Source organism: Nerophis ophidion, linkage group LG19 (genome assembly GCF_033978795.1).
Source record: "Nerophis ophidion isolate RoL-2023_Sa linkage group LG19, RoL_Noph_v1.0, whole genome shotgun sequence".
Classification (NCBI taxonomy): domain Eukaryota; kingdom Metazoa; phylum Chordata; class Actinopteri; order Syngnathiformes; family Syngnathidae; genus Nerophis; species Nerophis ophidion.
Window position 1 is genome coordinate 30,856,416 of NC_084629.1, and position 17,916 is coordinate 30,874,331.

Sequence of the window (17,916 nt, forward strand, 5' to 3'; positions counted from 1 at the left end):
GGCTCCAGCGGGGAAGTTGGGGGCGAGATGATTGGCGGGGGTCTCAGTATTTCCTCTAAGCAGCTGTGCTCCGTTACTCCCGCAAGAGAGAGCTTTGCAACAGCTGAGTTTAAGATACTTGTCAAGCCTTTTACGTCTCAAGCAAAATGTCCGCGATGCCTAAGTGTGGCCCTCCCATCAGGTGCCCTCCACCACCCTTCCATGCACACCTCGTCCCAGCAGGAGGGGGTTTACTCTTAACCAGAGCAACACACTGACAAACACCCCTCGTGTTATGAAATATTGGCCTCACTTACCAGCCAGGCGATGGGTGTTGGCAGCCTGTTGACCTTCTTCACCACGCCAGGCTTGATCTTGTTGATCAGGCTGAAACAGACAGAACGTGAACACAAAGTTAGATCCAGTCTCATCTGAAGTGAATGAAAACAAAGTACCCGCTGCGTGTTTATGGCGTCGCTTAATGGCGACCACCTGCATTCGCTTTCACTAAATGAGCAGAGCTGCAACACGCTGTAAACAACGCCTGCGACACAGCAGCTTTCCGACACCCACACTTCTCCATCTTTGTCACTTTGGGGTGGAACACTCCAGCCACTGAACCGCTTCCATGCCATCCTGGTCACGTAAAACTAGTCAAAGATCCTCTAAATGACAGGAGGGCCTGGGGAACCTACTGTACTACAAAAACACCAGTCAAAGATCCTTTATATGACAGGCGCACTACTGTTTTTAAAGGACCTACAAAAAAACTCTTGTCAAAGATCTTTCATATGACAAGAAAAAAATGCTGTTTTCAAGGGCATACTGCAAAAGCACAAGTCAAAGATTGTCTATATGGCAAAAACACACGGCTGTTATTTAAAGGACCTTTTCAAAAAATGTGGGTCAAAGATCTTCTATGCAACAGGAGAAATCTGTTATGAAGAACCTGCTACTTAGAACCTTTATACAACAATAGGGCTCCAAGAACCTACTGTACTACAAAAACACCAGTCAAAGATCCTTTATTTGAGAGGAGCCCTGCAATTTTTTTTTAAAAAACCTACAAAAAAACTCTTGCTGTTTTCAAAGGCATACTGCAAAAACACAAGTCAAAGATTGTCTATATGGCAAAAACGCACGGCTGTTATTTTGAGGACCTTTTCAAAAAATGTAAGTCTAAGATCTTCTATACAACAGGAGACATCTGTTATGAAGAACCTACTACTTAGAAGATTCTCTATACAGACGAATGTTTTGCTGTTTTTGACGATGATCCACTGTAAAAACACAAGTCAAAGACTTTTATAGGATGGGAGCGCGCTGCTGTTTTTAAAAAACTACAGGAAAAAGGACGGCTATATTTTCTAAATGACAGGAACGTTTGGCTGTTTTTAAAGCAATTATTACAAAAAAACATGAGTCAAAGATCATCTATACGACAGGAATGTTCAGCTATTTCTTTAGACCTTACTATAGAAATACACGCTTGTCAAAGATGGACTGTAATACAGACAAACACTGCTGTTTTTGAAGGACTTATATATAACATATTTTTAAGGATCTACTGCAAAAACACATGTCAAAGATCCTCTATATGACAGGCGAGTTCTGATATTTTTCAGGACCTACTGCAAAAACATATGTCAAAGATTCCCTATAGGACAGTGGAGTTCTGCTACTTTTAAGGACCTACTGCAAAAACATATGTCAAAGATTCCCTATAGGACAGTGGAGTTCTGCTACTTTTAAGTACCTACTGCAAAAACACATGTCAAAGACCCTCTATAGTCTATACTGTAGACAGGAGAGTTCTGCTACTTTTAAGGACCTACTGCAAAAACACATGTCAAAGATCCCCTATATCAGTGGTCCCCAACCACCGGGCCGTGGCCCGATTGGTACCGGTCCGCAGAAGAATTTTTTATAATTTTTTATAAAAAAATTAAAATAAAATAAAATAAATATATATTTTTTTTATTAAATCAACATAAAAAACACAAAATACACTTACAATTAGTGCACCAACCACAAAAACCTCCCTTTTTCATGACAAAAACGTCCCTTTTTCATGACAAAGAAAAAAAAAAAGAAAAAAAAAAGGATCAAAGATCCCCTATATTACAGGAGACTTCTGCTACTTTTAAGGACCTACTGCAAACACACATGTCAAAGATCCTCTATATGTCAGGAGAGTTCTGCTACTTTTAAGGACCAACTGCAAACATACATGTCAAAGATCCTCTGTATGTCAGGAGAGTTCTGCTACTTTTAAGGACCAACTGCAAACACACATGTCGAAGATCTTCTATATGTCAGGAGAGTTCTGCTACTTTTTAGGACCAACTGCAAAAACAAATGTCAAAAATCCTCTATACTGTCTGACAGGAGAGTTCTGCTACTTTTGAGTACCCACTGCAAAAACACATGTCAAAGATCCCCTATATGACAGGCGAGTTCTGCTACTTTTAAGGACCTACTGTGAAAACACATGTCAAAGATCCTCTACATGACAAGAGAGTTCTGCTACTTTTAAGGACATACTGCAAGAACACATGTCAAAGATCCTCTATATATCAGGAGCGTTCTGCTACTTTTAAGGACCTACTGCAAAAACACATGTCAAAGATCCTCTATATGACAGGAGAGTTCTGCTACTTTTAAGGACCTACTGCAAAACACATGTCGAAAGATCCTCGATATGTCAGGAGAGTTCTGCTACTTTTAAGGACCTACTGGAAAAACACATGTCAAAGATCCTCTATACTGTCTGACAGGGGAGTTCTGCGACTTTTGAGTACCTGCTGCAAAAACTCATGTCAAAGATCCTCTAAATGTCAGGAGACTTCTGCTACTTTTAAGGACCTACTGCAAACACACATGTCAAAGATCCTCTATATGTCAGGGGAGTTCTGCTACTTTTAAGGACCTACTGCAAAAACACATGTCAAAGATCCCCTAAATGACAGGAGAGTTCTGCTACTTTTAAGGACCTACTGCAAAAACACATTTCCAAAGATCCTCTATATAAAAAGGAGAGTTCTATTATTTTTAAGGACCTACTACAAAGACACATTTCAAAAGATCCTCTATATGACAGGAGAGTTCTGCTATTTTTAAGGACCTACTGCAAAAACACATGTAAAAGATCCCCTATATCAGTGGTCCCCAACCTTTTTGTATCCGCAGACCGGTCAACGCTTAATAATTTGTCCCGCGCCCCGGGGGGGTGTCCTTTTTCTTTCTTTTCTTTTTTTTTTTCTTCTTTGTCATGAAAAAGGGACGTTTTTGTCATGAAAAAAGGAGTTTTTTGTGGTTGGTTGTAAGTGTATATTGTGTTTTTTATGTTGATTTGACAAAAAATTATTCTGCGGCCCGGTACCAATCGGGCCACGGCCCTGTGGTTGGGGACCACTGCCCTATATGATAGGAGAGTTCTATTTTTAAGGACCTACTGCAAAAACACATGTCAAAGATCCTCTATATGACAGGAGAGTTCTATTTTTAAGGACCTACTGCAAAAACACATTTCCAAAGATCCTCTATATAAAATGAGAGTTCTATTATTTTAAGGACCAACTACAAAGACACATTTCAAAAGATCCTTTATAAGACAGGGGAGTTCTGTTATTTTTAAGGACCTACTGCAAAAACACATGTCAACGATCCTCTATATGACAGGAGAGTTCTGCTATTTTTAAGGACCTACTGCAAAAACACATTTCCAAAGATCGTCTATATAAAAGGAGAGTTCTATCATTTTTAAGGACCTACTACAAAGACACATTTCAAAAGATCCTTTATAGGACAGGGGAGTTCTGTTATTGTTAAGGACCTACTGCTAAAACATATTTCAAAAGATCCTTTATAGGACAGGGGAGATCTGTTATTTTTAAAGACCTACTGCAAAAACACATGTCAACGATCCTCTATATCAGTGGTCCCCAACCATCGGGCCGTGGCCCGATTGGTACCGGGCCGCAGAAGAATAAAAAAAAAAATATATATATATATATATATATATATATATATATATATATATATATATATATATTTTTTTTTTTTTTTTTTTTTTTCATTAAATCAACAGAAAAAACACTATATACACTTACAAATAGTGCACCAACCACAAAAAACTCATCTTTTCATGACAAAAACGTCCCTTTTTCATGACAAAGAAGAAAAAAAAAAAAGAAAAAAAAAGGACACCACCCCCGGGCCGCGGGACAAATTATTAAGCGTTGACCGGTCCGCGGATACAAAAAGGTTGGGGACCACTGCTCTATATGACAGGAGAGTTCTGCTATTTTTAAGGACCTACTGCAAAAACACATGTCAGCGATCCTCTATATGACAGGAGAGTTCTGCTATTTTTAAGGACCTACTGCAAATACACATGTCAAAGATCCCACTCTATGATAGGAGAGTTCTATTTTTAAGGACCTACTGCAAAAACACATGTCAAAGATCCTCTATACTGTATGACAGGAGAGTTCTGCTACTTTTAAGGACCTACTGCAAAAACACACGTCAAAGATTGTTTATATGACAGGTGAGTTATGCTACTTTTTAAAGGACGTACTGCAAAAACACACGTTAAACATCCTCTATATGGCAGGAGAGTTCTATTTTTAAGCACCTACTGCAAAAAGACATGTCAACGACCCTCTATATGACAGGACAGCTCTGCTATGTTTTAAAGACCTCCAGCAAAAAAAGTATATTTATTATATTTTTATAGAGCAACCATGTGCTTGTGGACATCTCAGCCAGTTTTAGTTCCACTTCTATGGTTATCATCACACTTTTCCTTTTTTGGCATCACTGTTGCTACTTCAGCACAAAAAGACCATATTTTGTTTGAGTTATATTCTAAGGCAACAATGTGGTCTTTGTCCTGATTGGACATTATTGTTGCTGGGATGTTGCAGCTTGAAGCCGCCTGTTGCGAGTGCGTGAAGAATGCAAATGGAATTTAGGCTGAAGTTTGTCATGAGGCAAGCAAACAATAGAAAGCTGTTGTGATTCCAACCCATAACAAAAAGTGGAAGCAGAGTAGGAAACAATCCTGTGTGTGTGTGTGTGTGTGTGTGCGCGCGCGCGTGCGTGCGTGCGTGCGTGCGTGCGTGCGTGCGAACCACACGACGATACTTCTGTTTTCTTTGATAACCTAGAACACAATGCTAATAGAAGATGGTGTTTATTCGTTTTTGGGCTGAAAGTGATTTTTTTTTCTCCATCCTAAACAAACACACTTTCATGGCGTCTTTGAAGACTCTGCTAAATCTCTGATTAGTCATTATACTTTTGTATGCTCCTTTATTGGTTAATAGACACTTAAAAATTGCAAAGCACGATCTTTGACTAGCGTTTTTTTGCAGTAGCAGACCACTCTTGTCATTGAGAACTTAAAGGCCTACTGAAACCCACTACCACCGAACCACGCAGTCTGATAGTTAATATATCAATTATGAAATATTAACATTGAAACACATGCAAATACGGACGCTTTAGTGTACTAAATTGCAATTTTAAATTTCCCGCAAGTTTCTTGTTAGCTCAACACCAGTTACGGCTAAAAGTCGTCTCTTCTCATCGCATAATTACACAGTAATTTGGACATCTGTGTTGCTGAATCCATTGCAATTTGTTCAATTAATAATGGAGACTATAAAGAACAATGCTGTTGGTGGAAAGCGGTGGATTGCAGCTGTCTAACACCGAGACGCAGCCGGTGTTTCTTTGTTTTTAACACAGAGCGGTCAAGAAAACATGTTTCTCTACGTCAACCAGCATGTTTTTGGATGGGAAAATTGTGATATGTATCTTACGAGAGACATCATTGGATTATTCGTCCTCCTGCAGCAGCTGTTTAAAAGGCAGCGGTGAGCTTGGCTCCTCGGCTTCTCTCTGAGACACTGCGTGTTCACCGCAGCCATCCGACCTCGAGGTATGTCTTTATAATCTCACTAAAACACTATTAAAACAATAAGCAGATAAGGGATCTTCCAGAATTATCCTAGTAAATGTGTCTAATTACATCTAAAACGCTCACACTGCCGACGCCCGGAGCCGTCGCTTTTTATTTTATTTTTTTCTTATTATTTTTTTTCTAGTCCTTCGCTATCAATATCATCATCCACGAATCTTTCATCCTCGCTCAAATTAATGGGGAGATTGTCGTTTTCTCGGTCCGAATAGTTCTTGCTGATGGTGGCTCCCATTAAAAACAATGTGAGGACGTGAGGAGCCCTCACCCTTGTGACGTCATCGTCTGCGACTTCCGGTAAAGGCGAGGCTTTTTTATCAGCACCAATAGTTGCAAACTTTATCGTCAATGATCTCTACTAATTCCTTTCAGCAAAAATATGGCAATATCGCGAAATGATCAAGTATGACACATAGAATGGACCTGCTATCCCCGTTTAAAAAAGAAAATCTAATTTCAGTAGGCCTTTAGGTGTTTCTAAAGATTTATGCAAAAATGCCAGTCATAGATCCTGTGTGGAAGTCTTGGTCTTTCAAAGGATCTTTGACAAGCGTTCTTGCATTAGCCGAGCTGGTGCACTCTGCTGTGTTTCAGGACATACTGCAAAAACGACTGACTCGTCAAACGCTAGTCAAAGAGCATCTATGGCAGGTCTTGACCTATCGTTGTCTTGCGTTGTTGTAGTAGTAGCAGAGCATTCATACTGTAGGACAGAAGGAGGACTACTGCAAATGTGCTGGTCAAAGATCCTATATATGAAAGGCGGGCTTTAGAAGGACCTTTGACAAGGATTTTCAAAGTAGGCCCTGAAAACCAGAGCACGCTTCTAATGCACAAATGCTCGTCTAAAATCCTTGGATTTTTGGCAAAACTGTCAAATTTAAAGGGGTGTTCTGCTGTTTTTGGGAAATGGTAAATGGGTTATACTTGTATAGCACTTCAAGGTACTTGAAGCGCTTTGACACTATTTCCACATTCACCCATTTACACACACATTCACACACTGATGGCGGGAGCTGCCATGCAAGGCCCTAACCACGAACCATCAGAAGCAAGGGTGAAGTGTCTTGCTCAAGGACACAACGGATGTGACAAAGTTGATAGAAGGTGGGGATCGAACCAGGAGCCCTCAGGTTGCTGGCACGGCCACTCTCCCAATGGCGTGGCACAGTTGGGACTTCAGTTCTACTGCCACTCAAACATCCTCTCCATCATATGACGGGCTGCTGTTTTTAAAAAACTACTGCAGACGTGCTAGCCAAAGGTCCTTTGCGTGTGTGTGTGCGTGTGTGTGTGCATGCGTGTTTGCATTTATATATAGACACATATACATACATATTATATATATATATATATATATATATATATATATATATATATATATATATATATACATACATACATACAGGACTGTCTCAGAAAATGTGAATATTGTGATAAAGTCCTTTATTTTCTGTAATGCAACTAAAAACATGGAAATGTCATACATTCTGGGTTCATTACACATCAACTGAAATATTGCAGGCCTTTTATTATGTTAATATTGCTAATTATGGCATACAGCTTAAGAAAACTCAAAAATCCTATCTCAAAAAAATTGAATATTTCCTCAGACCAAGTAAAAAAAAAAAAGATTTATAACAGCAAAACAAAATCAAACATTTGAAAATGTCAATTAATGCACTTAGTACTTGGTTGGGAATCCTTTTGCATGGATTACTGCATCAATGCGGCGTGGCATGGAGGCAATCGGCCTGTGGCATTTTTGGGTTGCTATGGATGCCCAGGATGCTTCACTAGCGGCCTTTAGCTCATTTGCATTATTGGGTCTGGTGTCTTTCAGCTTCTTCTTCACAATACCCCACAAATTCTTTATAGGGTTCAGATCAGGGGAGTTGGCAGGCCAATCGCGGACAGTAATGTCATGGTCAATAGACCAGTTACTGCTGGTTTGGCCCTTTGGGCAGGTGCCAGATCATGCTGGAAAATGAAATCATCATCTCCGTAGAGCTTTTCAACAGATGGAAGCATGGAGTGCTCTTGGTACACAGCTGCATTGACTCTGGACTAGATGAAACACAGTGGACCAAAACCAGCAGCTGACATGGCTCCCCAAACCATTGCTGACTGTGGGAACACACTGGATTTCAAACAACTTGGATTTTGCTCTTCTTCAGCATTCCTCCAGACTATAGCGCCTTGACTTCCAAATGAAATACAAAATTTGCTTTCGTCTGAAAACAGGACTCTGGACCACTCTGCAACTGTCCGTCAGTCAGACGCTTCTTGCATTTTCTTGAGTTCAGGAGTGGCTTGACCATGGGAATACAGCTATTGTAGCTATATCTGTTGAAAAGCCCTATGGAGATAATGATTTCATTTTCCAGCATGATCTGGCACCTGCCCAGAGGGCCAAAACCACCAGTAACTGGTGTATTGACCATGGCATTACTGTCCGCGATTGGCCTGTGAACTCCCCTGACCTGAACCCTATAGAGAATTTGTGGGGTATTGTGAAGAAGAAGCTGAAAGACACCAGACCCACAAATGGAAATGAGCTAAAGGCCGCTAGTGAAGCATCAATACGGCGTGGCCTCCATGCCACGCCGTATTGATGCAGTAATCCATGCGAAAAGATTCCTAACCAAGTACTTAGTGCATTAATTGACATTTTCAAATATTTGATTTTGTTTTGCTGTTATAAATCTTTTTTTTTTACTTGGTCTGAGGAAATATTCTAATTTTTTGAGATAGGATTTTTGAGTTTTCTTAAGCTGTATGCCCTAATCAGCAATATTAAAATAATAAAAGGCTTGCAATATTTCAGTTGATGTGTAGTGCATCCAGAATGTATGACATTTCCATGTTTTTAGTTTCATTACAGAAAATAAAGCACTTTATCACAATATTCAAATTTTCTGAGACAGTCAGATAGATAGATATATATATATATATATATATATATATATATATATATATATATATATATATATATATATATATATATATATATATATATATATATATATATATATATACACACACACACACACACATATATACATATATAATATATACACACACAGATAGATAGATAGATAGATAGATAGATAGATAGATAGATAGATAGATAGATAGATAGATAGATAGATAGATAGCGTATATAATAAACAAAGTTAAAGTACCAATGATAGGCACACGCATTTGACCCATCACCCTTGATCACCCTCTGGGAGGTGAGGGGAGCAGTGGGCAGCAGCGGTGGCCGCGCCCGGGAATCATTTTTTTTAAAAGCTTTTATAATTGTAAAGGACAATACTTTATCACCTGATTGCAATAATGTAAATTTGTTTGAACTATTAAACGAACCAAAAATATGACTTATTTTATCTTTGTGAAAATATTGAACACGGTGTGTTGTCAAGCTTATGAGATGCGATGCAAGTGTTGTAAGCCACTGTGACACTATTGTTCTTTTTTATTATTTTTATAAATGTCTAATGATAATGTAAATCAGGGATTTTTAATTACTGTTATGCTGAAATTATAACTAATATGGATACTGTTGATAATATTCATTTTTGTTTCACTAGTTTTGGTTTGTTCTGTGTCGTGTTTGTGTCTCTTCTCAATTACTCTGTTTATTGCAGTTCTGAGTGTTGCTGGGTCAGGTTTGGTTTTGGAATTGGATTGCATTGTTATGGTATTGTTGTGTAGTGGTTTGTTGGATTGATAAAAAAATAAAAAATTAAAAAAAATTAAGAAATCAAAAAAAATATAAATAAATAAAAAAGACAATTGATTCCAAATCGCACAACGTGAGAATCGCGATTCAAATTCAAATAGATTTTTTTCCCACACCCCTAATATATATATATATATATATATATATATATATATATATATATATATATATTTTATTTTTATTTTTTTTTATAAGGGTTTTTAACCAGGGTTTTTTGTTTTTGCACTTGGCAAATTAAAACAACCTTGTGCTCCTGTCAAAGATCTTCTCTATGGCAGCAGTGCACTGCTTTTTTTAGGACCGACTGCAAAAACCCTGGTCAAAGATCCTCTATTTTAAAGGATATTTATGAGATTATTGGTACTAAAAAACAGCAGCACACTCATACTAATGCAAGATGCTCGATATAGAAGGCTGCTGTTTTTACGGATATAGTGCACAAATAGCAGTCAAAGATCCTCTATAAGACAGCGGAGACTGTTGTTTTAAAGGGATGAATCCAAAAAGGTTAAAAATGAGTCCAGTACAACAAATAGTACAGAATACAAGAAGCCCAAATGGTGCCGCCTGGAAGCGACAGAAGAGGGCATACAGCGGGGGGTCCGCCTGGGAAACATCAGTCACACTTTACAGGAGACAACGGACCCCTTAGAGGAGCATGAATCAAAAGAAGAGGTGATTAAAAAAAAAAAGAGCATACTTACTCACACAGCAGAACTCCATTCTCCAGAGAAGATCGGAAGTCTTTGCCCTTAAATGTTTTCTTGGTTACGGCCTGCAGAGAAAAAAGCAAGAGGAGTGAGAAGAGGAGGGTGGCCACAAGGAGAAGAAAGGTAGGATGTGGAGAACAGTAGGAGAGGAAGCCAGAGGTATTTCCTCTGTGGAGGAACATTCAGGTGCTCCTCGGGGCGATTAGGTCCACTTCAAACTCAACTTTTCAAGGTAATGGAAGCATCTGGAATGATGGATGACGTCATCGCTTCACCATCAAAAGAAAACATGGTCACTTAATTACTTAACAGGTTTTGTTCGTCTTCATCTCAGGAAAGTAACACGTAAATCATAGTCAATTATTCTCTTACACGAAACTTTGCTTTAGAAAATACGGCAATTTTCTCATCACATTACTAATATATAAATTACATGTTGTAACATTATGACATTATTCACGTGGCATTAGAACTTTTCCAATAACATTACGAATTGATTCTCAACACATTATTCTCTTAACGTTACAGTTTTATGCACCAAAAAGTACAACCGTTGCGCAATATTACGATGTTATTTACATAACATCATAGCTTTTCTCGTAACATTTTAATTTTATTTACTGCACATTACAACCTCATCGTACTTTGACTATGTTCGTGAAAAATGATACTCGTCTTGCAATATTACGCTGTACACGTAACATTACAACTTTTCTCGTAACATTACGACTTTATTAAAAAGAAATACAACCTCATCATATTATGACTTTATTCACAAAAATAATAACTATCTTGCCCTACTACGACGACCTTCATTTTTAACATTACATTTTTCACGTGAGATTGCGACTTTATTCACAGCACACTACAACTTTATCATATTATGACTTAATTCACGAAACATACTTGTCTCAAAATATTACGACTTTATTCACGAAAAATGGATAATTGTCTCGCAATATTACACTATACACACATTACAACTTTTCTCATAACATTACGACTTTATTCACAACACAATAAACCTCATCATATTAAGACTTTTTTCACGAAAAATGTATACTTGTCTCGCAATATTACACTATACACACAACATTACAACTTTTCTCGTAACATTACGACTTTATTCACAACACAATAAACCTCATCATATTAAGACTTTATTCAGGAAAAATGTATACTTGTCTCGCAATATTACGTTATTTACGTAACATTACAGATTTAGCCAAGTAACATTACAGCTTTTCTTATTACAGTACAACTTTATTAACAACACATTACGACATCATTATTTTACAACGTTATACACAAAAAACTGTACCAGTCTTGGAATATTACTAATATATTCACCTAACATTATACTTTTCTCGTTACATTACAACTTTATTCACAAAAAATAAATACCTCATCATATAATGAGTTTATTCACGAAAAAATATACCAGACTCGCAAAATACGTTACTTACGTAAAATTACAGTTGTTCTCGTAACATTACGACTTTATTCACAACGCAATACACCTCATCATATTAAGACTTTATTCACGAAAAATGTATACTTGTCTCGCAATATTACACTATACACGTAACATTACAACTTTTCTCGTAACATTATGACTTTATTCACAACGCAATACAACTTGATGATATTATGACTTTATTCAGGAAAAATGTAGACTTATCTCACAATATTATGGTATTTACGTAAAATTACAGATTTAGTCACGTAACATTATATAGCTTTTCTTATTACACTCCAACTTTATTAACAACACACTACGATACCATTATACACAAAAAACTGTACCAGTCTTGGAATATTACTAATGTATTCACCTAACATTACACTTTTCTCGTTACATTACAACTTTATTCACAAAAAATAACTACCTCATCATAATGTGAGTTTATTCACGAAAAAAAAGGACTCGCAAATTACGTTATTTACGTAAAATTACAGATGTTCTCGTAACATTACGACTTTATTCACAACGCAATACACCTCATCATATTAAGACTTTATTCACGAAAACTGTATACTTGTCTCGCAATTACACTATACACGTAACATTACAACTTTTCTCGTAACATTATGACTTTATTCACAAGGCAATACAACTTGAAGATATTATGACTTTATTCAGGAAAAATTTATACTTGTCTCGCAATATTACGTTATTTACGTAACATTACAGATTTAGCCACGTAACATTACAGCTTTTCTTATTACAGTACAACTTTATTAACAACACATTACGACATCATTATTTTACAATGTTATACACAAAAAACTGTACCAGTCTTGGAATATTACTAATGTATTCACCTAACATTACACTTTTCTCGTTACATTACAACTTTATTCACAAAAAATGACTACCTCATCATATTATGAGTTTATTCACGAAAAAAAAAAGGACTCGCAAATTACGTTTACGTAAAATTACAGATTTTCTCGTAACATTACGACTTTATTCACAACACAATAAACCTCATAGTATTAAGACTTTATTCACGAAAATGTATACTTGTCTCGCAATATTACACTATACACGTAACATTACATTTTTCTCGTAACATTATGACTTTATTCAAAACGCAACATAACTTGATGATATTATGACTTAATTCAGGAAAAATGTATACTTATCTTACAATATTACGGTATTTACGTAAAATTACAGATTTAGCCACGTAGCATTACAGCTTTTCTTGTTACAGTACAACTTTATTAACAACACATTATGATGTCATTAATTTACAACTTTATACACCACTTTATGTACCAGTCTTGGAATATTACTAATGTATTCATCTAACATTACACTTTTCTCGTTACATTACAACTTTATTCACTTAAAAATGGTAAGTTTTGATACAGGTCTTTAATAATTACAATTGTCAGCATTCAAATTGCTCTTCCTTAGTAGGGACCTCACCACCGGCAAGAAAGAGGCAAGCAATGTAAGTCTTATAGAAAAAAAAAGTTCTCTCGTCATGGTACGACTTTTTTATCCTAATACTCGCAATACTATAAATGATTCTGCAACTTTACTTATATGACTTTTGTCTTGTAATACTGCGATTCTAATAACGCAACAAGACACCTGTCATATTGTCACGTTATGCTCACACATTTACGAATTTTACCCATAACACTTTGTTATAATAATATAACGATTTTATTGATATAATGTTCCAGCATCCCTTTTTTTCATGAGAAACGTACATTTTTCAAACGTTTTAACTGCATCTGGGCTCCCTCCTCCAAAGCAAAGCAAACATGGCAGTAAAAGGCTGAGAACGGACGAATGCGGTTGCCATTATCATATTTTAGGACGACATTTTTCTGTAATAGCCACTGTTGGAGGCCTGTTTATTTTCTATGACAGTCACTTTCTGTTTTACAGTGACAGGAAGTCCGGCAGAAGAGCCATAAAAAGGTTAGGTTGGGATTGGTCTGAAATTGAGATGCACAGTAGTTTACTCTAATAAGGTAGGGCAGGTGGCGTTAACAAATGCACACACAAATATTTCAAACCAGTTGAACAAGTTGTCCAAGTTGGATTGATGCATACTGTATTGCGTTGGTGTCTCAAAAGACGACAAAACAAGCAGCAAAAAGTGGCACTGCTACTTCCCAACATACCCTCTGTAATTTGAGACCGCCTCAGATTACCATCATTCAGAGGCAGTCCATTAGATTAACGTCGTCACAGGATGGTGAAACAATTTTTAACTATACTTTTATTTCATTGGAACCATGTCGACATAAGCAAATAGCAAAGACATAAAAAATGAATTAAAAAAAAAACCCACAAACACATCAATCAGATGTGACAGTGTGTTTGTATGCATGTTTGTGTAGCCATGGGAAGTCCTGCTCCCTACTGTCCAATAAGAGCAGGTGCAGGATATCGTTTGTAAACAAAAAGTTAATTATGTTAGAAGAAAACTAATGTCAAAATATAGGAATTAACACATTTAAGGGGGGAAAAATCACCTTAAATTGGGAAAAAAGTTATCACATAGGAAGAAAAAATCTTAATGTTAAAAAAATCTAATATTTTTATGGGTATACATTCGGTATTTTACAATATTATAGCATGTACATGTTTAAGAATAAAGCCATGATAAAAATAAGACAAAAGTCTTAATTTATAAAACTTTAGTGGGTTATAGAATTAAGATTAAAAAATATTTTTTTTCCGTACAATTTTTAGGGTCTTTTCTTCTTTACAGGAATAATATTGTAACATTCATGATATAACCCGAACAAATTAGCATTTGTCTATTTTACGGACTAAAGTCTAATACAGCATTACAATACTTGTTTTATCTTTTATGAATAGAGTTATAATAATAACATTTTAAAAGTGTTATGAAGTATTAAGTCTTAATGACAAAACGCTTGGATTTTCCAGTGGGAAAAAAAAGGCGCCATAATGCAAGAAAGAACTTAGGAGAATGAAGTGATATCTATAATTAACTAATAAAAATTTAGCCCTGCGATGAGGTGGCGACTTGTCCAGGGTGTACCCTGCCTTCCGCCCGATTGTAGCTGAGATAGGCGCCAGCGCCCCCCGCGACCCCGAAAGGGAATAAGCGGTAGAAAATGGATGGATGGATAATAAAATTTTAAAAAATAATAATGGGAATTTTACAGTATGAATCATGTAGGTTTCAAGAAGTGCTATCCAAAGTGCGACCTGGGGGCCATTTTCGGGCCCTCGACATGTTCTGAAAATTATATGAATTCATTATTATTAAGGTATATTACATATGACACTAACAACTACAGTATTTGCATTGTCACTTATAACAAAAACGTTAAGACAGGGGTCACCAACCTTTTTGAAACCAAGAGCTACTTCTTGGGTACTGATTAATGCGAAGGGCTACCAGTTTGATACACACTTAAATAAATTGCCAGAAATAACCCGTTTGCTCAATTTACTTTTTATTAATAATTAATTATATTTATCTTTGTGGAAACTCTGATCATCTTAATGATTTCTCACAATAAATATATATAGAAACAGATAAATATCAATATGCAACACTTTGTTTTCATATTTTCTCTAAGTGCACATTTTTCAAATTGAACATTTTCAAATGATCACTTCTAAGACAGTCTTGTGAAATCACAACATCCCATTTTAACTAGCTAGCCACTAACATTTTTAACAAATCATGAATTACTTTCCTTTTACGGAAGGTTTTTTGTAGAGAATAAATGATGAAAAAAACACTTAATTGAACGGTTTAAAAGAGGAAAAAACAAGAAAAAAATGAAAATTAAGTTTTGAAACATAGTTTATCTTTAATTTCGACTCTTAAAATTCAAAATTCAACCAAAAATAATGAAGAGAAGAACTAGCTAATTCGAATCTTTTTGAAAAAATAAAAAAAATAATTTATGGAACATCGCTAGTAATTTTTCCTGATTAAGATTGATTTTAGAATTTTGACATGTTTTAAATAGGTTAAAATCCAATCTGCACTTTGTTAGAATATATAACAAATTGGACCAAGCTATATTTCTAACAAAGACAAATCATTATGTCTTATAGATTTTCCAGAACAAAAATTTTAAAAGAAATTCAATAGACTTTGAAATAAGATATAAATCTGATTTTACAGATTTTGTAGATTTGCCAGAATAATTTTTGGGAATTCCAATCATAATAAGTCTGAAGAAATATTTCACAAATATTCTTCGTCGAAAAAACAGAAGCTAAAATGAAAAATTAAATGAAAATATTTTTATTATTCTTTACAATGAAAAAAATTAATTTACTTGAACATTAATTTAAATTGTCAGGAAAGAAGAGGAAGGAATTTAAAAGGTAAAAAGGTATATGTGTTTAAAAATCCTGAAATCATTTTTAAGGTTGTATTTTTTCTCTAAAATTGTCTTTCTGAAAGTTATAAGAAGCAAAGTAAAAAAATAAATGAATTTATGTAAACAAGTGAAGCCCAAGTCTTTATAATATTTTCTTGGATTTTCAAATTCTATTTGAGTTTTGTCTCTCCTAGAATTAAAAATGTAGAGCAAAGCTTGCTAGTAAATAAATACAATTTTAAAAATAGAAGCAACTCACTGGTAAGTGCTGCTATTTGAGCTATTTTTAGAACAGGCCAGCGGGCTACTCATCTGGTACTTACGGGCTACCTGGTGCCCGCGGGCACCGTGTTGGTGACCCCTGCGTTAAGATAACAAATATTTTCATCCAAATATATGTCATATACTGATAGGATTTAGCGTGTGGAAAACTTATTAAAGCGACCCCGCATTCTTGCATTTTTCAGTATTCGGCCCTTGGTGGAAAAATTTGGACACCCCTGATTTATAGGAATAATGTCTGTAAAACAATCAAGAAAAACAGTCTTATTATAAAACCATTTTAAAAAAAGATTGTAGTAAATATGTTCATAATATTAAAATAATAAGCTTTTTCATAATTATAGCTAATTGACAACAGCCTTCATTTAAAAGAGAAAATCCATCCATCCATCCATCTTCTTCCGCTTATCCGAGGTCGGGTCGCGGGGGCAGCAGCCTAAGCAGGGAAGCCCAGACTTCCCTCTCCCCAGCCACTTCGTCTAGCTCTTCCCGGGGGATCCCGAGGCGTTCCCAGGCCAGTCGGGAGACAGTCTTCCCAACGTGTCCTGGGTCTTCCCCGTGGCCTCCTACCGGTTGGACGTGCCCTAAACACCTCCCTAGGGAGGCGTTCGGGTGGCATCCTGACCAGATGCCCGAACCACCTCATCTGGCTCCTCTCGATGTGGAGGAGCAGCGGCTTTACTTTGAGTTCCTCCCGGATGGCAGAGCTTCTCACCCTATCTCTAAGGGAGAGCCCCGCCACACGGCGGAGGAAACTCATTTCGGCCGCTTGTACCCGTGATCTTATCCTTTCGGTCATGACCCAAAGCTCATGACCATAGGTGAGGATGGGAACGTAGATCGACCGGTAAATTGAGAGCTTTGCCTTCCGGCTCAGCTCCTTCTTCACCACAAGAGATCGGTACAACGCCCGCACCGATCCGCCTGTCGATCTCACGATCCACTCTTCCCCCACTCGTGAACAAGACTCCTAGGTACTTGAACTCCTCCACTTGGGGCAGGGTCTCCTCCCCAACGAACAAGACTCCTAGGTACTTGAACTCCTCCACTTGGGGCAGGGTCTCCTCCCCAACCCGGAGATGGCACTCCACTCTTTTCCGGGAGAGAACCATGGAATCGGATTTGGAGGTGCTGATTCTCATTCCGGCCGCTTCACACTCGGCTGCGAACCGATCCAGTGAGAGCTGAAGATCCCGGCCAGATGAAGCCAACAGGACCACATCGTCTGCAAAAAGCAGAGACCTAATCCCGCGGCCACCAAACCGGAACCCCTCAATGCCTTGACTGCGCCTAGAAATTCTGTCCATAAAAGTTATGAATAGAATCGGTGACAAAGGGCAACCTTGGCGGAGTCCAACCCTCACTGG

General features: G+C 37.0%; 1 protein-coding gene across 8 annotated transcripts in view; it reads right to left on the bottom strand.

The window, feature by feature from the left end:
* The window catches only part of LOC133538294 (LIM domain only protein 7-like), a 161,188-nt gene that overhangs the window by 124,008 nt on the left and 19,264 nt on the right, over positions 1–17,916 (bottom strand). For all 8 annotated transcript variants that reach the window (XM_061879776.1, XM_061879775.1, XM_061879777.1 and 5 more), the window contains exons 3-4: positions 10,418–10,488; positions 297–366 (exon numbers count right to left, since the gene is read on the bottom strand). In XM_061879776.1, the coding sequence (XP_061735760.1) occupies positions 297–366; positions 10,418–10,488 (141 nt within the window). The remainder of the gene's footprint in view (positions 1–296; positions 367–10,417; positions 10,489–17,916) is intronic.